The sequence below is a fragment of the Cetorhinus maximus genome, chromosome 18 (assembly GCF_964194155.1).
Source record: "Cetorhinus maximus chromosome 18, sCetMax3.hap1.1, whole genome shotgun sequence".
NCBI classification, from domain to species: domain Eukaryota; kingdom Metazoa; phylum Chordata; class Chondrichthyes; order Lamniformes; family Cetorhinidae; genus Cetorhinus; species Cetorhinus maximus.
The window spans coordinates 42,079,219-42,102,855 of NC_135896.1; the positions used below are offsets into that span (position 1 = coordinate 42,079,219).

General features: G+C 42.2%; 1 protein-coding gene across 1 annotated transcript in view; it reads left to right on the forward strand.

Annotated features, from left to right (window-relative positions):
• The first annotated feature begins 11,835 nt into the window (after nt 1-11,835).
• adss1 (adenylosuccinate synthase 1) overlaps nt 11,836-23,637 on the forward strand; it is a 65,877-nt gene continuing 54,075 nt past the window's right edge. Inside the window, exons 1-2 of the mRNA XM_078562501.1 lie at nt 11,836-12,075; nt 22,302-22,404. Coding sequence (XP_078418627.1) covers nt 11,902-12,075; nt 22,302-22,404 — 277 coding nt within the window. The 5' untranslated portion in view covers nt 11,836-11,901. The remainder of the gene's footprint in view (nt 12,076-22,301; nt 22,405-23,637) is intronic.

A 23,637-nucleotide genomic window follows, 5' to 3' on the forward strand; every position in this document is an offset into this window, starting at 1 on the left:
TTTGTCCTCCCCAAATGCATTAACTCACACTTTTCTGGATTGAATTCCATTTGCCAATTTCCACCCACTCAATCAAAACATTGCTATCATTCTGGAATCAACAGCTATCCTATTCACTATCAACTACACGGTCAATTTTTGTGTCATCTGCAAATTTCCCAATCACGCCTTCCACATTTAAGCCTAAATCATTAATACATACAGCAAACAGCAAGGGTTCCAACACTAAGCCCTGTGGAACACCACTGGAAACCGTTTTTCATTCGCAAAAACATCCGTTGACCATTGCCCTTTGTTTTCTGTAACTCAGCCAATTTTGGATTCAACCTGCCATCTTCCCCTGTATCCCATGAGATCTCACTTACCTGACCAGTCTGCCATGTGGGACCTTTGTCAAATGCCTTCCTGAAATCCATGTAGACAAGATCCACTGCACTACCCTCATGAATCCTCCTTGTTAATTCCTCAAAAAAAATTTATGAAGTTAGTAAGACACAATCTTCCCCTAACAAAACTATGCTGACTATTCCTGATCAATCCATGCCTTTTTAAGTGACAGTTTATCCTGTCTCAGAATCGTTTCCAATAATTTCCCCACCACCGAAGTCAGGCCGGCCTATAATTTTCTGGCCTATCCCTGGCACCATTTTTAAATAATGGTACAACGTTCGCAGACCTCCAATCCTCTGGAGCCTCACCTGTATCTAGTGAGGATTGGAAAATGATCCTCAGAGCATCCATTATTTCTGCCTGTGATGTTTGTGTTTAACGTTTATGCTTTCTTGTAATAGGACATTTTAGTTAAAAAGAAGTGCTATATAAAAAAAACCTGCCAGTAGGGTGTGCTAAGTCCCAAATGTATTGCCCTCTGGTGTAGAAAAAGAATAAAGGAACTTTCCGGTTTTACACAGGAAGTGGGTGTTCAGAAGCAGGTACATGTATGTGTGTTTGTATTCTTAATTGTTAATAAATAACAAAACACTTCAAATGGCGACGAGGATGGGATCATTATTAGGGGCTTTAAAGGCTTTTGATCTGACTACTACGGACTTTGTAGTTTATGTCAAGCAAATGGAACAGTTTTTCATTGTGAATGAGACTGAAGAGGAAAAGCAGGCCTCAGTGTTTCTTACAGGTATCAGAATGAAAAATTTCACTTTACTGGGAAATCTCATTGCTCCTGACAAATCAACAGATAAAAGCTTTAAAGAGCTTGTGAACGTTTTGAAAAAGCACTTTGATTCCAGACCAGCAACTATTGCCAAAAGATTCAAGTTTCACTAAAGAGAACAGCATGAAAGTGAGTCAGTTTCCCAGTTCCTGGCTGAGTTAAGAAAATTAGCGGAACATGGTAACTTTAAAGGTTACCTGGAAGAAGCTTTGCATGATTGCTTGGTTTGTGGACCAAGAAATGAAAGAATTTAGCATAGATTGTTAGCAGAGCAAGAGTTGACACAGAGGAAAGCATTCGAGATTGTGCAAAGCATAGAAATGGCAGAGAAGCAAGCTGGAGATTTGAAAGGACATTCTAACAATGCCGAAGTTAAAATAGTAAAGTCATGGAATACTTGCTTCCAAACATGTTACTGCTGTAATGGAAAAGGGCATAATGCAGAAGTCTGTAAGTGGAAAACCACTGATTGTCGCTACTGTGGGGAAAAAAAGGACACATACAGCGTGCATGTAGATCAAAGGCTGATCACACTAAAGCAGTAGCACCAAGAAAAGGGCATCATGAAGAGCATAAAGACAAGTCGCACTTGAAAATGTACAGATAGTTTAAAAAGATGCATTACTTGGAAACAAAATACAAAAGTAATGCGAGTCCAGGTGAGACAGAAAGTGAAACAGCAACAATGCAGAAGAGCAATTGTATCGCATTCAGTCTGATCTGAAACGAGATGAAGGACTAAAAATTGGCATTGCCTTAAATGGTAAAATGGTTGAAATGGAGGTTCACACTGGAGCATCTGTTTCTATTGCTTCGGAGAAGACATGAGAGAAAATTTTCAAGAAGTGCTGATTGGAGGAAACCCTCCTCCAGCTAAGTAGCTACACTGGTGAGCCTGTACATGTACTTGGAAAAATGTCCGTTCAAGCTAAATATTGAGATCAAATAGCAAAGTTGCCACTTATCATTGTGAAAGGGGATCGTTCATCACTTATGGACAGAAGCTGGCTAAAAGAATTTCAGTTGGGCTGGAATAAAATAAATAAAGTACATTGCAACCCCATGTTGCAGTCCTTGTTAGACAATCATACTGATGTCCTCAAAGAAGGTCTTGGAGTTATTAAAGACATTGAAGCCAAACTTGCTGTGAAGGCCGAAGCTTCTCCAAGGTTCTTCAAACCACGTTCAGTTCCCTACTCAATGTGACAGAAAATCGAGCAGGAACTAGAACGACTTGAAAACTTTCAAATAATTGAGAAAATTGAGTGGGCAGCTCCTATAGTCCCTGTAGTGAAAGATGACGGGTCTATCAGAATATGTGGTGACTATAAAAACACCATTAATCCTTCACTGGAAGTGCATCAGTACCCCCTACTGAAAATTAAGGACCTGCTCACTGCTCTGAATGCAGGTGAATTATTCACAAAGCTTGACCTATCACAGGCATTTTTGCAAATGCAGCTAAGTAAAGATTCCAGGAAGTATACAACTATTAGCACACACAAAAGTCTATATCAATTCAAACGATTACCATTCGGAATCGTGTCATCACCAGCCTTATTCCAGCAGACCATGGATAAAATACTGCAGGGCCTCCCTGGTTCTGCTTCCAAAACGACATGCTCAAGACCGAGATAACCTCCCAACTCATTTGGAGAGCCTAGGCAGGGTCCTGCCTAGACTGGAAAAATACAGCACCCACTGTAAGAAATCCAAATGCTCGTTCCTGAAGCCCTCAATGGAGTTCCTGGAACAGGTGATTGACGAAACTGGCCTCTCAACCTCACCCGGAAAGGTGGAGGCAATGGTGAATGCACCACAGCCCAAAAATGTTTCGTTCGTTTTTGGGACTTGTGAATTACTACAGCAAGTTCATTTCCAGTTTGGCTACTAAGGCAGCACCACGTAATAATCTACTGAAGAAGAATGCAAGATGGGATTGGTCACAAGCCTATCAGGAAACTTTCAAGAAACTCATAAAGGAGCTCACTTCTGCTAAAGTCCTGGCACATTTCGATGAAAAGCTGCCTGTCAGCCTGGGTTGTGATGTATCTGGATATGGTGTTGGAGCTGTCATCTCCCACACATTTCCTGATGGCAGTGAAATGCCCATTGCATACACCTCACGCACATTGTCCAAGGCAGAACAAAATTATACCCAAATTGAGAAGGAAGCTCTTGGACTAATCTATGGAGTCAAGAAGTTCCACCAATATTTGTATGGGAGTAAATTCATGTTAGTTACAGACCACAAGCCTTTGACCTGGTTGCTTAGCCCGAAGTCACAAACCCCAGCACTTGCTGCTGCACGCCTACAGAGGTGGCACTGATCTTATCTGCTTGCCAGTATAAAATTACATTTTGCTCTACTGAAAATCATGGAACTGCGGACGCACTTTCCAGACTTCCATGACACCACAGCTCCACAACCTGAAGTGAATTCACTGCTTTCAATGTGAACCAGGTAGACATGTTACCTGTTAAAGCGGTTCAAATTCAACTTGAAACACAGGATGCTGTGCTCTCCAAAGTTCACCTGTACAAACAGAAAGGTTGGTGTGCACCCCAAGAAGTGACTACTGAGCTTAAACCTTACTACATGCGTAGACTTGAGCTGACTCTGCAAGATGGTTGTTTGTTATGGGGAATCACAGTTGCTATTCCTCCAAAATTCCAAACACGAGTGTTAGAAGAACTTCACCTCAGTACATGGGAATCGTCAAAATAAAAGCATTAGCTCGTTTACATGTATGGTGGCCACACCTGGATAATGACATTGAAGGCATGGTCAGTGATTGTCTTCCATGCCAAGAAATGAAGTCTCTCCTGCACCTGCCCCATTACATCCATGGGCTTAGCCTGACCACCCATGGCAGAGACTTCATGTGGACTTTGCCAGACCATTTCTCCGACATACGTTCCTGATTGTGGTGGATGCCCACACAAAGTGGCCTCATGTTATTCCCACGAAGTATTCCCATTCCAACAATGACCACTGATGCTCTCTGGAATGTGTTCACTACTTTTGGATTGCTGGAGCAGCTTGTGTGTGACAATGGCACACAGTTCACATCATGTGAATTTCGAACATCCCTGAAAAACAATGGGATCAAGTAGACTCCCATCTCGCCTTAACACCCATCCTCAAATGGTGAAGTGGAGCACTTTGTCCAGACATTCAAAACGCCATATTGAAGGGGGGGACACAAACAGATTGGAAGTTGAAGCTGAAGAACTTTTTGATGATGTATCATAACACTCCACATTCAGCATAGGCGTATCTCCTGCTGAGCTGATGTTTGGAAGACAACTGTGTACCAGAATGGATTTGCTGTGTCCAGATTTGAAAGGAAAGATTGGTTCAAGGCAACTTGATCAGACAAGGTCACATGACACAAGTAAACCAGCTCGTGATTTTAATCTGGATCAGTCTGTTTGGGTCTGAAATTACTGTGGAACACCAAAGTGGCTCCTGGGGAGAATCATCAAGCGTCGAAGACCACTGACCTATGATGCTGAATCTTCCTATGGAATCTGGAAGAGACACACTGACCAGATTAGAGAAGCCAAATCCAAGGAACTAAATTTCCAGGGCCTCTAGTCACAGTGGAAGGTTTCTGGGAAACATCTGCTCCAGTTGGTGAAACCCGACTTGATTCAACTGACAAACCTGTAGCACCTGTAGCTGCAACTGTTGAACCTGAACAGAAACCAGTGGAACAGCAGAACCTTCCATTTCTAAGCAAACAAACCAGGATGCCCAAGCCAACACTCCTCTCTAGACTAAAGCGAATCTGCAAACCGCCTGACTGATTTGTTCCTGGCTAAAGAGGGAGAAGATGTGATGTTTGTGTTTAACGTTTATGCTTTCTCATAATAGGACATATTAGTTAAAAAGAAGTGCTATATAAAAAAACCTGCTAGCAGGGTGTGCTCAGTTCTGGATGTATTTCCCCCTACTGGAGAAAAAGAATAAAGGAGCCTTCCGGTTTTACACAGGAAGCGGGAGTTCAGAAGTAGATTCGTGTGTGTGTGTGTGTATGTGCACTTGTATTCTAAATTGTTAAGAAGTGACGAAACACTTCACCTCCCTGGCTTCCTTCAACAGCCTGGGATACAATCCATCTGGCCCTGGTGATTATCCACCTTCAAGGATGCCAGTCCCTCCAGTACTTCTTCTCTCACTATGCTTATCGTATCTAATATTTCACACTCCTCTTTAACTACAATGTCTGCATCATCCCTCTCCTTAGTGAAGACAGAGACAAAGTACTCATTGAGAACCCACATCTTCAGCATCAACAAACAAGGTACCATGTACATCCCTGATAGGCCTTTTCCTTAGATAATCTCTTGCTCTCAATGTACTGGTAAAACATCTTAGGATTTTCTTTGATTTTACCTGCCAAAATTTTTTTGTATCCTGTTTGCTTTCCTAATTTTCATTTTTACTTCACCCTGTACTTTTATACTCCTCTAGGCTTTCTACAGTATGAAGTATTTTGTGACTGTCATAAGCTTTCTTTTTCTGCTTTATCTTGGCCTGTATGCTTCTGGATAACCAGGTGGCTCTAGATTTGGCAGTACCACCCTTTTTCTTTGTGGGGACATGTCTACACTGTGCCCGTAGAATTTCGTCTTTGAATGCCTCCCACTGATTTGACAGTTTCTCCTTCTAGTTGTTGTATCTAGTCCACTCTCGCCAACTCAGCTTTGTAAAATTTATCTTCCCCCAATTTAGAATTTTTACTCCTGTTCTATCTTTGTCCTTTTCCATAATTATACTAAATCTAACTGTATTATAGTCATTATCTCCAAAATGGTCCTCCACTGCTACATCTACTTGCCCAGCTTCATTTCCTAAGACTAAATCTGGAATTGCGCCCCTTCTCATTGGATTTGTTACATGCTGGCTAAAAAAGTTCTCTTGAATGCAGTTCAAGAAGTTTGTGCCCTCTGTGCCCTTTACACTGTTCATATCCCAATTGTTATTAGGGTAGTCGAAGTCCCCAACGATCACTGCCCTATTGTTTTTGCACTCAGAAATCTGTCTACATATTTGCTCTTCTAACTCACTTCCACTATTTGGGGGTCTATAGTACACTCCTAGCAGCATGGCTGCCCTTTTTTTTATTTCTGAGCTCAACCCATATGGCCTCATTTGATGCTTCATTAAGTATATTATCCCTCCTCATAACTGTAATTGATTCTTTAACCAATAATGCTACACCCCCACCATTTTTATCCCCCTCCCTATCCTGCCTGAAAACTCTATATCCAAGGATGTTGAGCTGCCGTTTTTGCCCATCCTTAAGCCAAGCATCCGTTATAAAAATTATATCACGTTTCCATGTGTCTATCTGTGCCCTCGGCTCATCGGCTTTATTTACTATGCTCCTTGTATTTATATATTTACCTTTTAACACTGCCAAATTCCTGTGCTGTACACTTTGTAACCTGTGCTGCTTCTGTCGGAGTCACTCACTAATTCTCCATCTCCCGTTCCCTGCTCTGAATTTGCTCTCAGGTTCCCATCCCCCTGCCCATCTAGTTTAAACCCCACCTCCTCCAAAAGCACTAATAAATCTCCCTGCGAGGATATTCAACCCAGTCCTGTTCAGGTGTAGATCGTCCGGCTTGTACGGGAGGAGGAAGAGGGGAAGACAGGAAGGAGGCATCCAGACCTCTTTGCTCTAGATGGGCTGTCCAGGAGCATCTACTAAGACTCCAGTTCCCTTAGGACGTCATCCCTTTGCCATCATTGCTCCACAATTCCCCACATTCGCATTTATCTGTGAGCTCCCATTACAGAATTTGTTTGCTCAAAATCCTACAAGAAAAGCCACCAGCCAAAACCTTTCCATAACAATGTTATCCAACAAACCATCCAGTAATACAAGAACTATTCGCCCTTGTGCATCCCCTCAGTGTCTGTCTTGCAGCTGTGGTTGCCCAGCCTAGTGCTCCAATGCCATACTATCCCTGTGGCTGCAGAAACACTACTGACTTTCACTGGAGGAGATTACAGATGGACTTGCAGAATGCCATCAGGCAGCTCTTGGCCCTGAGGATCCTGTTTTGAACTACACCACCTTGACATGAGTGGCAGTCTGGGTTACCCAGCTGACAGGAAACAGCAAGGGAGCTAGCAGAATGTCATTGGTGGGAGCATGAATATTTTCTTTCTGAGACAGGACAGCAAGTTCCTGCTCCATGAAGCCATTGCCACCCACCCCAGGCAATGCACCTGCATTTCCTAGTAATCTGTTGGCAGGCAGGTTCCTGAAGTGCTATGTGAGCTTGCATTCCCCTCTGAGCACTGTGATGCGCAGCCATGGAGGCTGCATTCTGAACTTGCGTGGCATCAAGAATGATTATCATGACCTGCATCAGAGTTTCCGCTGAAGCACTAAGGCATTGGGTGGCTTCCGCCTGTGCTGCAATGGAAGCTGATACAGCTCCCAGATGCTGTATCATGGCTGGGTCCAAAAATGCAATCATGAAGTTGGCCACCACTTCCACGTTAGAAAGGAATGGCTCCAAGCTCTGGGTGATGCTCTATGCCACATTGGAGCTGTACTCCTAGACAGTAACAAGAGGTTGTCCAGCACGTCTGTTCATGCACCAAGGATCTGTGTCCATGTGCATCAACATTCTCCTGTATACCTCTCCATTTAAATTCGCATCTGTGTCCTCTATAGCAGAACCAGTCTGTGACCTCGCATTCCAGGGAGCTGGCATACAAACTCTCCTTTCTCCCTAGCCCACATACAATCTACTCATGCCCAGTAACTAACCATGTGCAGATCCTAAGATTACTTGCTAAGCTACATGTAGTACTTGTAGCGGAGTTGTTGGCTATGAGTGTCAGATCAAATGATGGTGCTTCTTCCTCAGAGGTCATGGAAATGAAAAGTCAGCATGAATTTTGCGTGCTGTCTGTCTCAACAGCATGGGGGCCCAGTGCACAAAAACTGGAACAAACCAATTTTTAGCCCACAGAGTTTGCAGAGAGATATAGATAGGTTAAGTGAGTAGGCAAGAAGGTGGCAGGAGTATGATATGGGGAAATAAGAGGTTATTCACTTCAGTAGGAATAGAAAAACAAAATATTTTTAAATTATGGGCAACACCCATGCCACCACTGTGCATTCAAAGCCTCTTAATTTTTTTACCCGACCGCTATCCGCAGCAGAGGCGGAAGCAGCCTGCTGACTATTATGCCCTGGTGTCTGTGATGACATTCCTCCCCCCTCCCCCCCATTATTGCATTTAGTCCCCAGAATGGAAAATTCCACCCACTGTCTCAGTGGGTCAGCCATTTAGGACTGAGATGAGCAGAAATGTATTTACCCTGAAGATTGGGAATTTTTGCAATTGTCTATGTTAGAGGGCTATGTAGCTGTGTTCTGATGAGAGGTCATCAACCTGAAACGCCAGGTTGGATTTTCATCCTCCAACGGGTAGGTAACGGGAGTTGGGAAGATTCTCGGCTTGGCCCACCCATCTCCGGGGAAAGCGCCCACAGGGATGGGATTTTCATTGTTTGTGGGGGAGGGGGTGGTAGCGGTGTGCCAGTGTAGGCTGCAATCAGCCAACCTGGCGAAAAATTCAGCGGCAGCCACAGGGGCTGCTGGGTGTGGAGTAGGGCTATTTAAAAGGCCTACCTCAGTGCTGTGGGACTTTGCCCCAGTTAAATTAAAAACAGAAAGGACCTCCAGCCCTCAGCACCACTCCCCCATACACTCCCCCTGCCATATATATGCCAGCCCATGCCCCCAAGCATCCCCTACAGCCCCTCATGACCCATGCCAAGATATGGCACTTCCATTCCCATTCATCAACAATACACTGTATTGAGCCAGTGAACCTTATAGTGACAGTAGGAAGAGTGAAATAAGTTTTTTAAGAAGTTATTCATTGATAACTTTCCACTTTTTTAAAAAAAAACTCCTTTTTACCACAGGCCAATAAAAGTGTCAATCATCCAGACTATTTAAAGTATCAATAGCAGACACTGCAAGCAATTGAAAGAGGCTTGCACACTTTCCTGGCCAAGACACTGCTCTTGCATCCACTCAGAGTATTGCTACACGTGTTCCTCCATGAGAGTGGCCAATCTCTCATGGTCGGAGCTCACGCGGTTATGCCCCCAGAACAATGTGGAGCTCATGACAGCGATGGACTTTCCTATTCGCAGTCCAAGAGTTTCCACTGCCTCAGGGAACGCTGTCAGATGTCCACGCATCTGCTGCTGATTGAACAAAGTGTGCCCCAAAAAGTGATTCATGAAGCTCCACATTCCTGCCCACTGGAGGATCATCATGATTTTCCTTCCCCCTCCAAGAAGGATTGTGCACAGATATTTCTGACTCTGACACCTCTTCCTGTAGTCTGATGCTGTGTCCTTCAGCCTGTGCCACTGACTCGACAAATGCGCTACATCCCTCCGATGTGCTGGTATCTGAGTTGAAGGGCTGTGCACTAGTAAGATGTGATGTTACATCATCGGATATCTCTTGCTCCTTCTGATGCCTGAAGAATGAGGTGGCCCAGGGGTGGGGTGAGGGGGGTTAGTGAGCAGAGCTGGAACCTGCATGAAACACAGAATGAGATATTTAGGTATAGCCCTTCACATCGTGATAGTATGCTGATGCATGCCACTGCCTTTAATCATGCTCACGCTGCCATTATGACACAACTCCATTGTTGCACTCTTTCTCATATCACATTCCTTTCTGCTCAGTGAGGCGACAGGAGGGTCTCCACCATTACCACTATGCTCCAAGGTGATTTCAAACACCTGCTACTTATTTATTCCACCAGACAGCTGTTCAAGCACTCTGGAAATCTCCATGGCCAAATGTTCAACCGAGCAAATTGTTCTGAGCCAGGCTAACCCAGCCCAGGCCATCTCCGTGGCGTCCTTCACCCTTTTAAGACTGGAACAACAACATGACTTTATGTTAGCCTGATATATTGCATGCAGGGATATTTCTCTTCACTGTGTCTGTGCATCACAGTGTTCATTCACGTGTTCTGTGTGCATCTACACAAGCTGCTTATTGTTACAAGCCTCAATGCCGAAGCAGAGGTATGTGCCAGGTCTCCCACCTTAGCTGCAGCCTGCAAGAATGAGCCTTCCCTCGGACCTGTGTGTGGATGAGCCAAACTACTTACCTTGCCAGATGCAGCAGATCAGAACCTTTTCCTGCACTGAATCCAGGGACGTGCATGCTCTCCTGCTGCTTTTGCCCCAGTCACAATTTGTATCCAGGCTTTCTTGGCTGTGGCAGGTGGATTTCGATAGCCAGCAGGGTACAGGACGGATCTCCTCCTCTGGACCTCTTCCACTAACATTTGAAGGTCCCGATCTGAGAAGCACAGAGCATCTGGACCCATCTCTCCTCTATGTGACATTCTATGAATAAAAATTTAAGGTAAAAAAGGCCCTGAGCCATTCAGATTACAATGCCCTAATTCACTTTTATATGCTTACATGCACTAACAATTTTCTGCATATCAATGAACACTGTTAAGGTTTGAGAGGTGGCGAGAATGGCTCTGCACAAGTGCTTGGTGCCATGGATGTTGTGGCTGTTACTCCAAGATAGCATGCTGTGCTCCAGGACCACTGACAGCCCTATTGGTTTCCTCCCTCCTAGTCACACTATTACAGTGCACAGATGTGAGGGAACTTGTCAGGGGGCAACAGTGTGGGTGCATCCTGACAGATAGGTGGCAAGAGGGCAGGTGAATAGGGTAATAAGCATGGCACTGTTCAGCTTTCACCTACTGAGTCTTGGCAGCTGGCTATATCACTGCAGAATATATGTACCAAGTCGTGGTGGCAAGGTGATGCAGGTCGAACAGCATCTGTGCAGAGAAAAAAAACGTTAACGTTTAAGAGTCGGTATGACTCTTCTCTGAAGCTCTGAAGAAGTCATATGGAATTGAAACGTTAACTTTTTTTTTCTCTTCACAGATGATGTTAGACCTCCTTTAGTTTTTCCAGCATTTTCTATTTTTGTTTCAGATTTCCAGCATCCACAGTATTTTGCTTTTATTTTTAAAAGTCAGGTTCGTGGAGCGGGGAATTCTCCTCACTCTGCGCATCTAACTCTCAGGCAAAAATCCAGGCCTGCGGTTCAAGACACCTCTGAGGCGCTGTTAGCCACGACTCTTTGAAAAGCTGGTCCAACTCCATGAAAATGGTGGAGGGCTAAGACATGCCTATCCCCGCAATGCAGAGGGTGCAGGTTGGCAACCTGAATTAGCCCACGCTGTTAAAAGGCGCTCCTGAAGGTTGGAAACCCCAGGAATGGTGTCCCACCACCATGCTCCCAGGTGGACTGGGCGAAAATCCCGCCTGTTTCTCTCTCCACAGCTGCTGCCTGAGGGTTCCCAGCATCTGCTGCATTTCACTCTTGTTCTAACGAATCCATTGCTGGCTCATTGTGATCCCAGCCCAGTGCCCCATAACTCACCCGCAAGGGTGCCCCCCGCCAGGCCACGCCCCTCCCCGCCAGGCCACGCCCCTCCCCGCCAGGCCACGCCCCGCCAGGCGATCGACGGGGGGGGGCGGGGCCTGCGGTCACGCACTCAAGCCCAAGCCCGCGCGCTGCGGTCACGCGCTCCGCCCAAGGACGCGCGGTGTCAGTGCTCGTGCGCGCGCGGAGTTGCAGCGGGGGGCCAGTGCGCGCTCCGGCGGGAGACAGGGAGAAGCAGCAATGAGCGAGTCCAGCCGGCGGTTCAGTGATCACAGAAATTACACCGGCTGCAAACGGCCTCGAAACGGGGGCAATAGAGTGACAGTGGTCCTCGGTGCCCAGTGGGGGGATGAGGGCAAGGGGAAGCTGGTCGACCTCCTGGCCACCGATGCTGACATTGTGTGCAGGTGTCAGGTAAGGATATGTCCCAGTGCAACAGGTCAGCTCGTGTATGACCAAGTGAGAAGGAGATTCTGGAATATACTGTTGTCCTGGAAACAGATATGTTGTGAGAGAATATATTCATAACACTTCTTTTAAAGTTTATAACATATAAGGCATGCAGCTTCTGTTTCATTCCAGTATTTCACATAGCCTGCGGACGGTGGTGAAAATCGGGTCTGATTTGAACCTTTCTGGTTGTAACACCAATCTGCCCTGAGAGTAGGTCAGTTATCCAGCCCGGGGAATGAAATGCTACTTGAAAAACATCACTAAAAATAGACATATTTTGTTTAGTTAAAAACTAGCCTCTGGTTCAAGCAAGGTCGGTCGTCCTCTGACGCAATTGTAACTGATAGTTAAGGCAGGTGTTTTTAGCAGTTCTGTGAGCCAGCATTTGCTGCACGGGAATTAAATATCAGACCGAGTCAAGCATACATTTGTTTTTTAAATGTTGAGACAAGTTTCGATATATGTATGAACTTGATTGTGAAGTTGTAACTAAAGAGGAATGAACATTTTTTTTATATTTGAACTGCCGAGTGGTCAATGGATACATTCATGCTGAAGGAGGTAATTTAGTCCAAATTATTCACCTGCAGAAAAAATCTAGTCATCTCATGCAACTGTCTCTTAAACAATTACAAGAATGTTATCCTACCCAAAAATGTATTTCAAGTTTTGCACAATGTTTGGAGAACTTCCTGAAATCAGCCCTTAATTTTCCTTTACAAAAACAGAATTACCTGGAAAAACTCAGCAGGTCTGGCAGCATCGGTGGAGAAGAAATCAGTTAACGTTTCGAGTCTTCATGACCCTTCGGCAGAACTGGGGCTTTTAGCTTTTTGTTTTTATCTTAATTTTCCTTTTGCCTGTTTGAACATAATTGTCACACAAAGCCTCAGCTTTGGAACAGATGGTATCACCATCTGTACTTTACCATTTAAAAAAACACCAGTTACTAGCCAAGTTTGTTTTTATTGGTCAATATTAATACAGTATCAGTGAGTGGGAGCTGATAAAACCACAACTGCCTTGAAAATTTTACAAAATCATCTTTTCCTTGTTTTAGTAAAGGAAATATTACTTTAAATGGAAGTATTTGCACTGTAAACTATTTTACATTTTATGCTTTGTTCAAATTGTTACCTGGAGAGAATCCTTCACTAAACAACTGTGTTTGCACGAATACACTTAACTGAGATGAGCAGCAAGTACTTTCAGAAAGTGCACTTGTGTATCAGTTTATCCATTTAGCAGTGGAACAGCCTACACTCAATCTGCCCCTTTGTTCATGGATATAGCATGGAAGCTACAGCTTACAAATGCCAGAATGTACATACATCTAAAAAATATACCAAACTCTTTTTCGAGGGTTCCTGGCTGTAACTTTGATGTAGAACAGTCTAAGAATATAAGAACAATTCAAGAAGAAACAATGATGAAAGTAGAAATTCCCAACTGGAACCACCATAGCAGCCAGCTGCTGGTGCTAACCAGCTTTCCTGGTAATCAGGCTGTGAATAAAGGTTAGAGTTCAGAAAAGCAATTAGATACTGGACTAAAGGCACAATTGACACCATCCTGACTTAGAAATATATCACCGTTCCTTCACTGTCGCTGGGTCAAAATCCTCGAACTCACTTCCTAACAGCACTGTGGGTGTACCTACACCACATGGACTCCAGCGGTTCAAGAAGGCAGTTCACCACCACCTTCTCAAGGGCAACTAGGGATGGGCAATAAATGCTGGCCAAACCAGCGAAGCCCACATCCCATGAATGAATAAAAAAAAGATTGGCAAGCAGCAGATTTTAGGGATATAGATTATCTAAATTCATCAACAAAGTAAAATCTCAAAGCAATACACTACAGGATAATCTTAAAGGTAAACTGTCTTCTCAAACCATGATCTGTGATCAAATCAACTGGCAAATATCATATCCTTTACAAATAGCATACACAGAAATGTTAATGACATTTATTTAAAAAGTGAAGAATTAATTAGTTGTCCATGGAATGTTTTTCCATTTGATTTTATTGATCAAGTAACATTGTCTCTGGGGAGAGTACATTCCACATATTTTTCAGCAAAAATCAGATCCAACTGCATTTTCATTAAGTTTGCAGAAAGGACCACAATGTCCCAACTTCAGCTTCAAATTTTACTTAAACTTTACCTTAAATATTCCATATTGCTCAGACCAGCGTGAAAACAAGGTTTGCAGTATTTCTAAAATGGAGGGTTAGCCGTTCATTAAACATGCACAACAGTTGAACCCATTGTATGGCATATGATCCTGCATAAGCATCCACATTAAATTTTTCCCCTCACTGATTTCAGCATTATTGAAAGAACAGCCATGGGGTGATTTTGAGATGGAAAAATTAAGAGCCCAAAATTGGGGTAAGTAGCATTGCTGCCCCGGTAAGCCTGACAGTTGGTCTGCTACAACGTTCAGAGGTCTACCACTGGGCCACCTACCTAAAATAATTGTTAGTCTTCTTTCACATGCCCTAATCATGTAGCTCAGACCCTGATTGCAATTTTAAGGTACTCTTGTGATACACATGCCTCACCAAGTGTGCCGGCAACTGTTGAGCAGTTAACGTTTCGAGTAAAGAAGAGTCTTACGGACTCGAAACGTTAACTCTGTCTTTCTCTCCACAGATGCTGTCAGACCTGCTGAGTTTTTCCAGCAATTTTTGTTTTTGTTACTATCCTTACCCGATCTGGCCTATATGTGACTCCAGTGTCATGTGGTTGACTCTTAGTTAGCCTTTAAAGTGCCTAGAAATCCATTGAGTTGTATCAAGCTTCTTTCTCCAGTTCAAGGCAGCAGCCCTCTGTCGCCTTCTAAGGGCAACTAGAGTGGGCAATAAATGCCAACCTTAACAGTGCCATCCACATTCAGATAATGAAAACAATTTTGTATTTTACACCATTCATCTGTTTTACTGCAATCCTCCTATCCTATTCTAATGATGGTGATATTTCATGTATCTTGCTGCATCTTTCACGTTTTGTATAGATATATACATGTTTTCTATAGATAGGCCTTAGCACACCAGGGAAGTGCACTCTACATTGGAACATTATCAGTCAAATGAAGAGCTTGGTCCATGTTGCCTTGGCACATAGCTAATAACCCTGACTACTTCCTTCTGAAACTCTTTAAAGTTTCTTGCTCCACCACCTCTGCTGGTAATCTGTTCCATATAGTTACCACCCTGTTAGTAAAACTGTTATCCTTAGTTTATAATATGACCATATATTTTTCATGATAGTTATAATCTTTCAGTTCTGGTAATAATATATTTGCATTTATATAACACCTTAATATGTCAAATGTTCAAGCAATAAATTAAGTAGAAATGTGAAGAGTGTTTTTATATGGGATAATTTGCCAGCTGATTAACTATAGATTGAGGAGAATGAGATGATAAGTATAACTAACACTTAACAGCCTTAATTATACCAAAATGACTAGAGGCATTTATTTACCTAATGACACAAACAATAATTATTTATATGGATTTACATTATTCAGTGATTACAAAAAGTGCTAAAATGCCAATGTTTTCTCTTCCAGTACATAAAGTTATAAATTATGTAGCAACAGTTCAAATAATATACATGGTTATGGCTTTAAAAGTTGCTATGTGATCTTTACATTCATCTGAAAGGGCAGATAGGGCCTTGATTTGATGTCTCATTGGAAAGACAGCACCTCTGATGGTGCAGCACTCCCTTAGGTACTGCACTGGAGTGCCAGCTATGTCTTACAAATGGGACTAGAACCCACCTTTTAACTCAGAGGTGAAAATGCTACCACAGAACCAAGATAAATTTGTTCTGCTTAGTGGAGAATATATCCAGCACCTGCTTGATACAGCAATGCACTGCAAATTGACTGCTGTTGCTTATGTCGTCCGTTGAGCCTGAGGTATCAAAATTCAGGCAACCTTCAGAGACATAAGCAAAGAAGTGTGTGACCTAGTGCAGGGCTGTGATTCATGTTGAACCAGTTACATAGCGCTGCCACAGTCTCTCTAATGTAATAGAGTTGCTGCTTAGTTAACTGGAGATGAAATGTGTTTCTGTCAGATATCCTGTGCCTTCCACTCCTACACCCCTCCTCCCAGCAGCTAAATGTCTTTGCACTCTGACTTGCTGCTTTTCCTCCTCCTAATGTTCTGGCCCCAATGGCAGACAAGTAGCACGCTCATGTTGGCAGAGTAAGTTTGCACAGAAGCCCCTGGGCAGAGATTGTCCTACAATTCCAAATAATTGCACAATTCACGAACTTAGTAGAGCAGCCAACAGTGCCAGAAATGGGCCTAAAATCTGCAACCAGTTTAAAACAGCTATATAGAGACATACCTGGATGTATCTGAAAATTTCTTTAAATAACCTTGTTGCCATTTCATTCCTGGCTAGTGCTGCCAAGGATTTGTAGGTAAGTTTTAGAATGATTGATTACTGCGCTCCCAAAGTTAAACTTTGGCAAAGCTCTAAGTAGGCCCAAGGATCCTAATTGACAAATATTTATTGGGCTTCTGCTGCCTTGGATGACTAAAAGTTACTGAAGTCAATGTTTGAGTCCTGTACAATTCCAGAGTATTTAGACCACAATATGAAATTCACAGACTTTATGCTGATTTTATGTACAAAAAAAGTCGCTGAGAGTTGAATTTCTTCCCCAAAATGGCTATATGTAAATGTTCAGTTATGATTTTGGGAACAGTTTAAGTGTGTTTTTCTTATTTTAGTCATTGATGGGTTTCTCTCATGATCCTTGTATAAAAATTCAAGACGTTTGTATGCAAAAGCACCACCATATTCCTATTTAACAGGGCTATGTATCCAGCCCAGTTCTCCCATGTGGAATAGCTGAAGGTCAGATTGGAGTCGTAAGAAAGAACATGAGAAGGTCAGTTAAATGTTTCAGTTGTTGGCAGCCGTACAAGATCTAATGTCATGTCACCAATCACCTCTGACGTTTCAAGATTTCTTTGCATGTTAAGCTGTTTTAGAAATTCATTCAGAAACCCAAGCACAATGAATTGTTGTTTAGAAATAGAACAAATTTGCTATATTATCTTTATATTTTGTGATTCATTCTATGTCCCAAGTAAAAATGTTAGAAAAACTCAGATTATGTGAAACATACAGCTTGATATTAGGGAAGCATGTTTCTAAGCTACTTTATGTTCCATGAAATAAATAAGATGTACTGAAATGTGAATCAATTTAGCACTCCCACCAAGCATGCAATAAAGCAGCATATATAGAATTCTTGATGTTGTTATATTGTACAGATTGAAGTACTGAAGCTTGCTTCCTCGTCAGGCAGCTGTGCACAGTGCTGCTGTGTAGTATCACAGCAGTGGGATAACTATTGTTGCAGTCAAGTGTAAAATATACAGATTAGAAGAAATCATTTGGTGCGTATTACACAGAGGGGTGATCAGAGAAACCAAAAAGCTATTCATGCACAATTTCTTGTTCACAATACCTTAGAAACCTAGACTTTATTAAATAACACTTTTGTCCACAAACTCAGTTACCTACTCAAAAATGCACTGCCTGGTGTGCACTAAAAACATTAAGTGGTAAGAACACAACATGCAGGAGTTTATTTTAAGCAGGAGGGGAAAAAAGAAAAAAAACACATGCAATTATATAGCACTTTTCAAGGCCACCAGATGTCTCAAAGTGCTTTACATCCAATGAAGTACTTTTGAAGTGTTGTCACTGTTTTTATGTAGGAAACGCAGAGCCAATTTGGGCTCAGCAAACTTTGACAAACAGCAATGTGACACTGACCAGATAACTTGTTTTTGTGATGTTGATTGAGGGATAAATATAGGCTAGAATACCAGGGAAAATTCCCCATCTCTACTTCAAAATAGTGCTATGGGATCTTGTACACTAACCTAAGCAGGCAGATGGGACTTCAGTTTAACATCTCATCTGAAAGACGGCACTTCCGACAGTGCAACATTCCCTCAGTACTGAACTGGGATGTCAACCTTGATTTTTGTGCTCATGCCCTGGAATGGAACCGAGAACCTTAAGGTGCAACACAGTTATGACTCAGAGACAAGACTGAGTCACAGTTAAAACCAATGTAGGGAATTCTACAAAAGCCCCAAGCAATTTTAACACCTGGATATTATTTGAATAAAGTAGGACTGTCTGCTGCCTAAAACTGACAGGAGTAACATCAGGGCAGGAACAAAAATAAGGTAAGGATGCCAGGGACTTGAGGGACCAATACTGGCAAAAAGTAAGTGCTGGGGAAGAGGTTTGGTACCTGTACTTGTGCTGGGAGGGAGAGGCGCAATTAAAGCTAAGGGCTCCTTGAGGAACAAGAATATTTTACATTTTTAAACTTACCTTGGCTTCTTTTGGTCACTTAGCAATCCTGCCTCGCCCCCACCCGAATCCAGGTTAAAATTCCACAGCAGTGTTGGAATGTGAATATACAATAGAAAGTAGACCCTGCCTTCCAGTGGTGGGTGGCCCTTCTTTGCCTGTTCTCAGGTAAGTCCCAAGGGGGACGAGAACACTGTGATACCACCCCCACCTGTGACTTGTTAGAAAATAAATATTTCCAAATTGCATTTTTATCTGTAAATGCATGTTTGATGTTACACCCTCACCCTTTTCAGGTGATTTGGTGGTTAGCACATTGGGAGCCCCAACATGCTGTATCACAGATTTGAGGATCATGAAAGCAACCAGTTAAATTCCCAAGCTCAGCTGTGCAACTGTCGGGACTTGTGAATTGAGGACCTGCCAGTTCTCTAAAGACTAGAAATGAAGGACTAGAAATTAAGTACCCTGGACTCTGCGCTCATCTTACAAACTAGTCACAGGCTGGCTTTAGATAAGTGCTGGCAGAAGTGTGGAAGCAGGTGTCCCTCCCATTCTTTTAACTGTAGCAGTAATGTGACAAGAATCGAAGTGAGAGAAAGCAAAATATTTAAAAAGTACAACGAAGAAAACATTGTACAGCTGAATAAACAGGAACAACTTAGAACATCTGCAACAACTAGTTAACAGGATAATGTACGGTGAATATAATACAAAGTATTATAATGAAGCAAATTACTTTTGATTTTTTTTGTATTTGGAATGCATTAAAGAAAATATTGGCATTTAAAATTTTGAAGAGCATGAGAATTACAGATGGAGTACCAATGATTTACATAGTAAATATTACCAGGAATGAAGTCAAAAGATCATTTAAGTTAATTGAGAAGCTACTTGAAGCTTGAGTAGAATTATTTCATGCTAATCACATTTATCATGGCAAATTGTAAGATGGCTTTCTTTTCAATATTTCTGTAAATGTACTTGAAAATATTATAATGAATGTACACTTTTACACTAATGCAGCATTTGTCAAAAGTGCTCTCTAAACCATCAGAAAAATGCTTTCAGAATAGGGGAAAATGTTCTGTATATGGACTGAATATTCCCAAAATGCCCATCTTTAAAAGCTGCCCACTCAACCTGGATTTCAGTGATGAACTAAATGCTGCTGATTTTAACATATTCAGACCAATAGGAACATGACAAGTTCAGGCTGTTTTACACCCTGTCCATTGGCATAGTTATTTAAGTTTTGGAACATTGCTGATCATGTATATGGACTCTGAACTACCACATACTGGATATGTAATGTTGGTAACTTGTCAGCTATCTAAGGATTAAACCCTGGAAGGTGTGGCTAAGGGGGGAGGGAGCACCCATGGCAGGGGCAGACCTTGTGGGGGTGGGTGCCCAATGTGGAAAGGGGAGCCTTAACAGACGTGCCCTCCACCCCTCCGAGGCCCAAACCAGGGCCATCTCCCCTGGGAAAGGCTGACCAGCCATCTCCCACCCCTGAACCCCTCTCACCAGCCTCAAAATTGAGACCGGATGGGAAGCAGCCCTTAAGTGGCCAATAATTAAGTTGAGGGCCAGCAGGCCACCCTTGGCCTCACCTGCTCTCCAGTAAAAGTGCAGACAGGAGACAGGTCAGGGGCACAAGGGAAGGTGGTGGGAAGGCCACCTGGGGAATTTTCCACATCCCCCTACCTGCAAACCAGCCAGTGGGGGACTATAAAATTCTGCCCACTAAATTGCAGGTGTATCCTCTGCTATTCATTTTGTTAAGTATTTTTGTCCTTTAACAATTTGCTATTCAAGCTGCTGGGTAACCCTGACTGCATACCCTATATCCATTAAGGACTTGGATACTCAACATTTAATTTCATGAGTTTGTAGACAATAAAGTTTGTGCATGACACATTGTTGACTCCCTCGTTGAATTTTTTTGGCACAAAGGGGTTAATTTATTTGCTCAGTAGGTTGTATCAAAGATTGGTGGAGTGAAGTTAAATACAAACTGGTTAATGTTTGGTGAACAAGCTTGGGCATCATTCAGTCCAAGACCCAAAACTGGACAGTAAAACCCCAGACCATCCTTGATGAGAAGTGAGGGTAATAAAGACTCATCTAGTTCCTTAGCACATACCTGTCAGATAGTAAAACTAGCACTGAGTAGTCCTGGGCACCGCAACTTAGGAAGGACACATCGGCCTTGGAGGGAGTGCAGCATAGGTTTACCAGAATGACACCTGAACTCCAAGAGTTAAATCATGAGAGATTAAATAAATTATGGCTGTATTCTCTGGAATTTAGAAGGTGAAGGGGTGATCTGATCAAAGTTTTCAAGACATTAAGGGTAACAGATAGGGTAGATAGAAATAAGTTATTTCTGTTAGTTGGAATGTGTTGGACCAAGAGGCTGTTATGGCACAGTGGATGGTAAATGCTGAGCTGCTCAAATCCCAGAGGGAAACTTGAAACAACTGTCACAACTGTTTTGCAATTTGTATTTTTATTTCGGATATGTGCCTTGAATTCAGTTGTGACAATTCCATCGAGTCTTAGAGGATTTTTACAAAACTAAATTAAACATTTATTAATAAAATAATTGTAAGCACATCATAGTTTACAAATTACTACTATGATAATTCCTAGCTCCCCTATTTATTGGAATTCCTAGTTACACCCCTATTAAGGCAATGGTAAAAACAAAATAGATTATAGCAGATCAAGGCAAAGTACACAATCCCCCTGGACAGGGATAGTCATTGTGAATTCTCTTAGCTTCAGTTCCTATAGACAGCAGCTTGGTACATAGAGGCTGGAGGCTTTTTGCACTTGTTAGATCTTAGAATTCCTTCTTACACATAGCCTTCTTTATACATATTTTCCCCTTTGAATGCAAATTTCATTGTTCCGATATGTCTTTGGACTTTATCTTTCTAAATAAAATTCTTTCTTAGTACCAATTTTATCAGTAAGCTTTGGGAAAAATAAACACATTGTTTGGCTTCTTCTGGTTAAGTGTAACATTTCACCCTCTCTTTTGAAATTAAACTGCTCAGGTTTATTTAAAAATGCTAATTTTCCTTTACACCTCACATTCTAAAACTTCAGCCACGTTTACCTATTTAACATTTCAAACCCAGCTTCTCTTCTGATACATCAAAGCCTTCAGACCAGCTGTCTTTAATTCAATTAAGTCCCACACACACACACACAGACTATCCAGACCCCACTGTTCCTACTTTACAATAAATCCCAATAACATTATGAAAATTATTATATTTTCATGATGGACATAGTCTAAAAGTTAGAGCCAGACTTTCAGGAGTGAAATTAGGGAACAATTCATCACACGAGGGCGGTAGAAGTTTGGAACTCTTTAGCATATAGCTATTGATGCTAGATCAATTGTTGATTTTAAAACCGATATTGATAGAGTTTTGTTAATCAAAGATGCTAAGGAATATGGGCAAAGGCTGGTATGTGCATTTAGATCACAGATCAGCCATGATCTACTGAATGGTGTAACAAGCTCAGGGGTAAAATGGCCTAATTTCGTTCCTCTGTTCAATATTCTATATTTATATAGTTTCTCCTCTTTCCATATCTTTTTCATCTCCCCCTCCCTCTGGGAAAGGTCTCTGTTGAACATCTGTTCATGGTGTAGCATTTGAGATTGGGAACTCTCTTTGCAAGAACTCAAGACAATGCTGTTTCCTAATATTCTACTAATATTTTCCAAGCAATACATTTTACTTTTAAATGTTTTTCTACGAACACTAATTTGCAATTCCTCATGTCTTGGTAGGGTGGAAACAATGCTGGCCACACAGTTGTCGCAGATGGAAAAGAATACGATTTTCACCTTTTTCCAAGTGGCATTATTAACCCAAAAGCTATTTCCTTTATTGGTAAGTAAACAGCAAATGAACAGCAAATATTTAAGAAAAGAAATCATGGGTAAATATGTCATCGTCATACAGGTCAAAAAGATATTATGGTTTATCTTTGTTCTATATCATTAGGTAATATTTGCTGTGGTGATGGGGATGCTGCAATTCACATCAGCATTCTCAGGCTGGAGGAGAAAAATCAGCTAAGGTTCCCGTTCTTGTGATTACTCAGTAATTTCTAGTGAAAACTTGAAGACACTGGATTGAGAAAACATGGTCAGGCTTGTTTATGATTTCTTCTCCTATAGTGGAATAGGCACAAACATTTGCTGTCCACATCAAGTATGAAGAATGACCACTAGCTTGAGAAACCCAAAGGGGACCTGTTATCTGTGGTACAATGTTTGAGCATACATCACTAAATACTGGAGATAAAAGATCAGTGGAATTGAAGGAAGGAGTAAAAGAAGAATATCTGCGTACCTAAACTATAAAGATGCAACTTAGCATTGAGTATTATGGTTAAAAATCACCCGTTATCTATTGATGAGAGCTACTTAACTAGAAACAGCTGGACCCAAGAGTGCCTGATGACAATGATGAAGATAATTGGTTGCAGTAAAATCTGAGTACCAGTTTTCAGGACCATTGGGACCCTGCAAGGATGTTATTGCCACAGTTTTACTGCAGATCAGTGCGTTAAATTGTTCAATTAATTTGGAAGGAGTGCCAATTTTTATCAATCACATTGTTAAGGTCCAATAGCAATCACTTTGTTAAATGGCAATTACATTGTTAAGGCAATTGCATTGTTAAACAGGTGATGGGTACTGGTCCGCTTATAAATGAGGACAGCTGGAACAGTAAGGGGAGGAAGAACTGGGTGAGTCTATTACTTTGCTGCGCTGTCTTGGAAATACACCTGTTTTAAAGTTAAGGCTAGCTTCAGACCCATTCTTCCTCAACATACAATTAATGGAAATAACATGGTGGCAGAGGATGAACATTAAGCTTTGTAAGTTGACCCTAACTTAGTCTACTGCATTCGTTGCTCCCAATGCGGTCTCCTCTATATTGGAGAGACCAAACGCAAACTGGGCGACCGCTTTGCAGAACACCTGCGGTCTGTCTGCAAGAAAGACCCAAACCTCCCTGTCGCTTGCCATTTTAACACTCCACCCTGCTCTCTTGCCCACATGTCTGTCCTTGGCTTGCTGCATTGTTCCAGTGAAGCCCAACGCAAACTGGAGG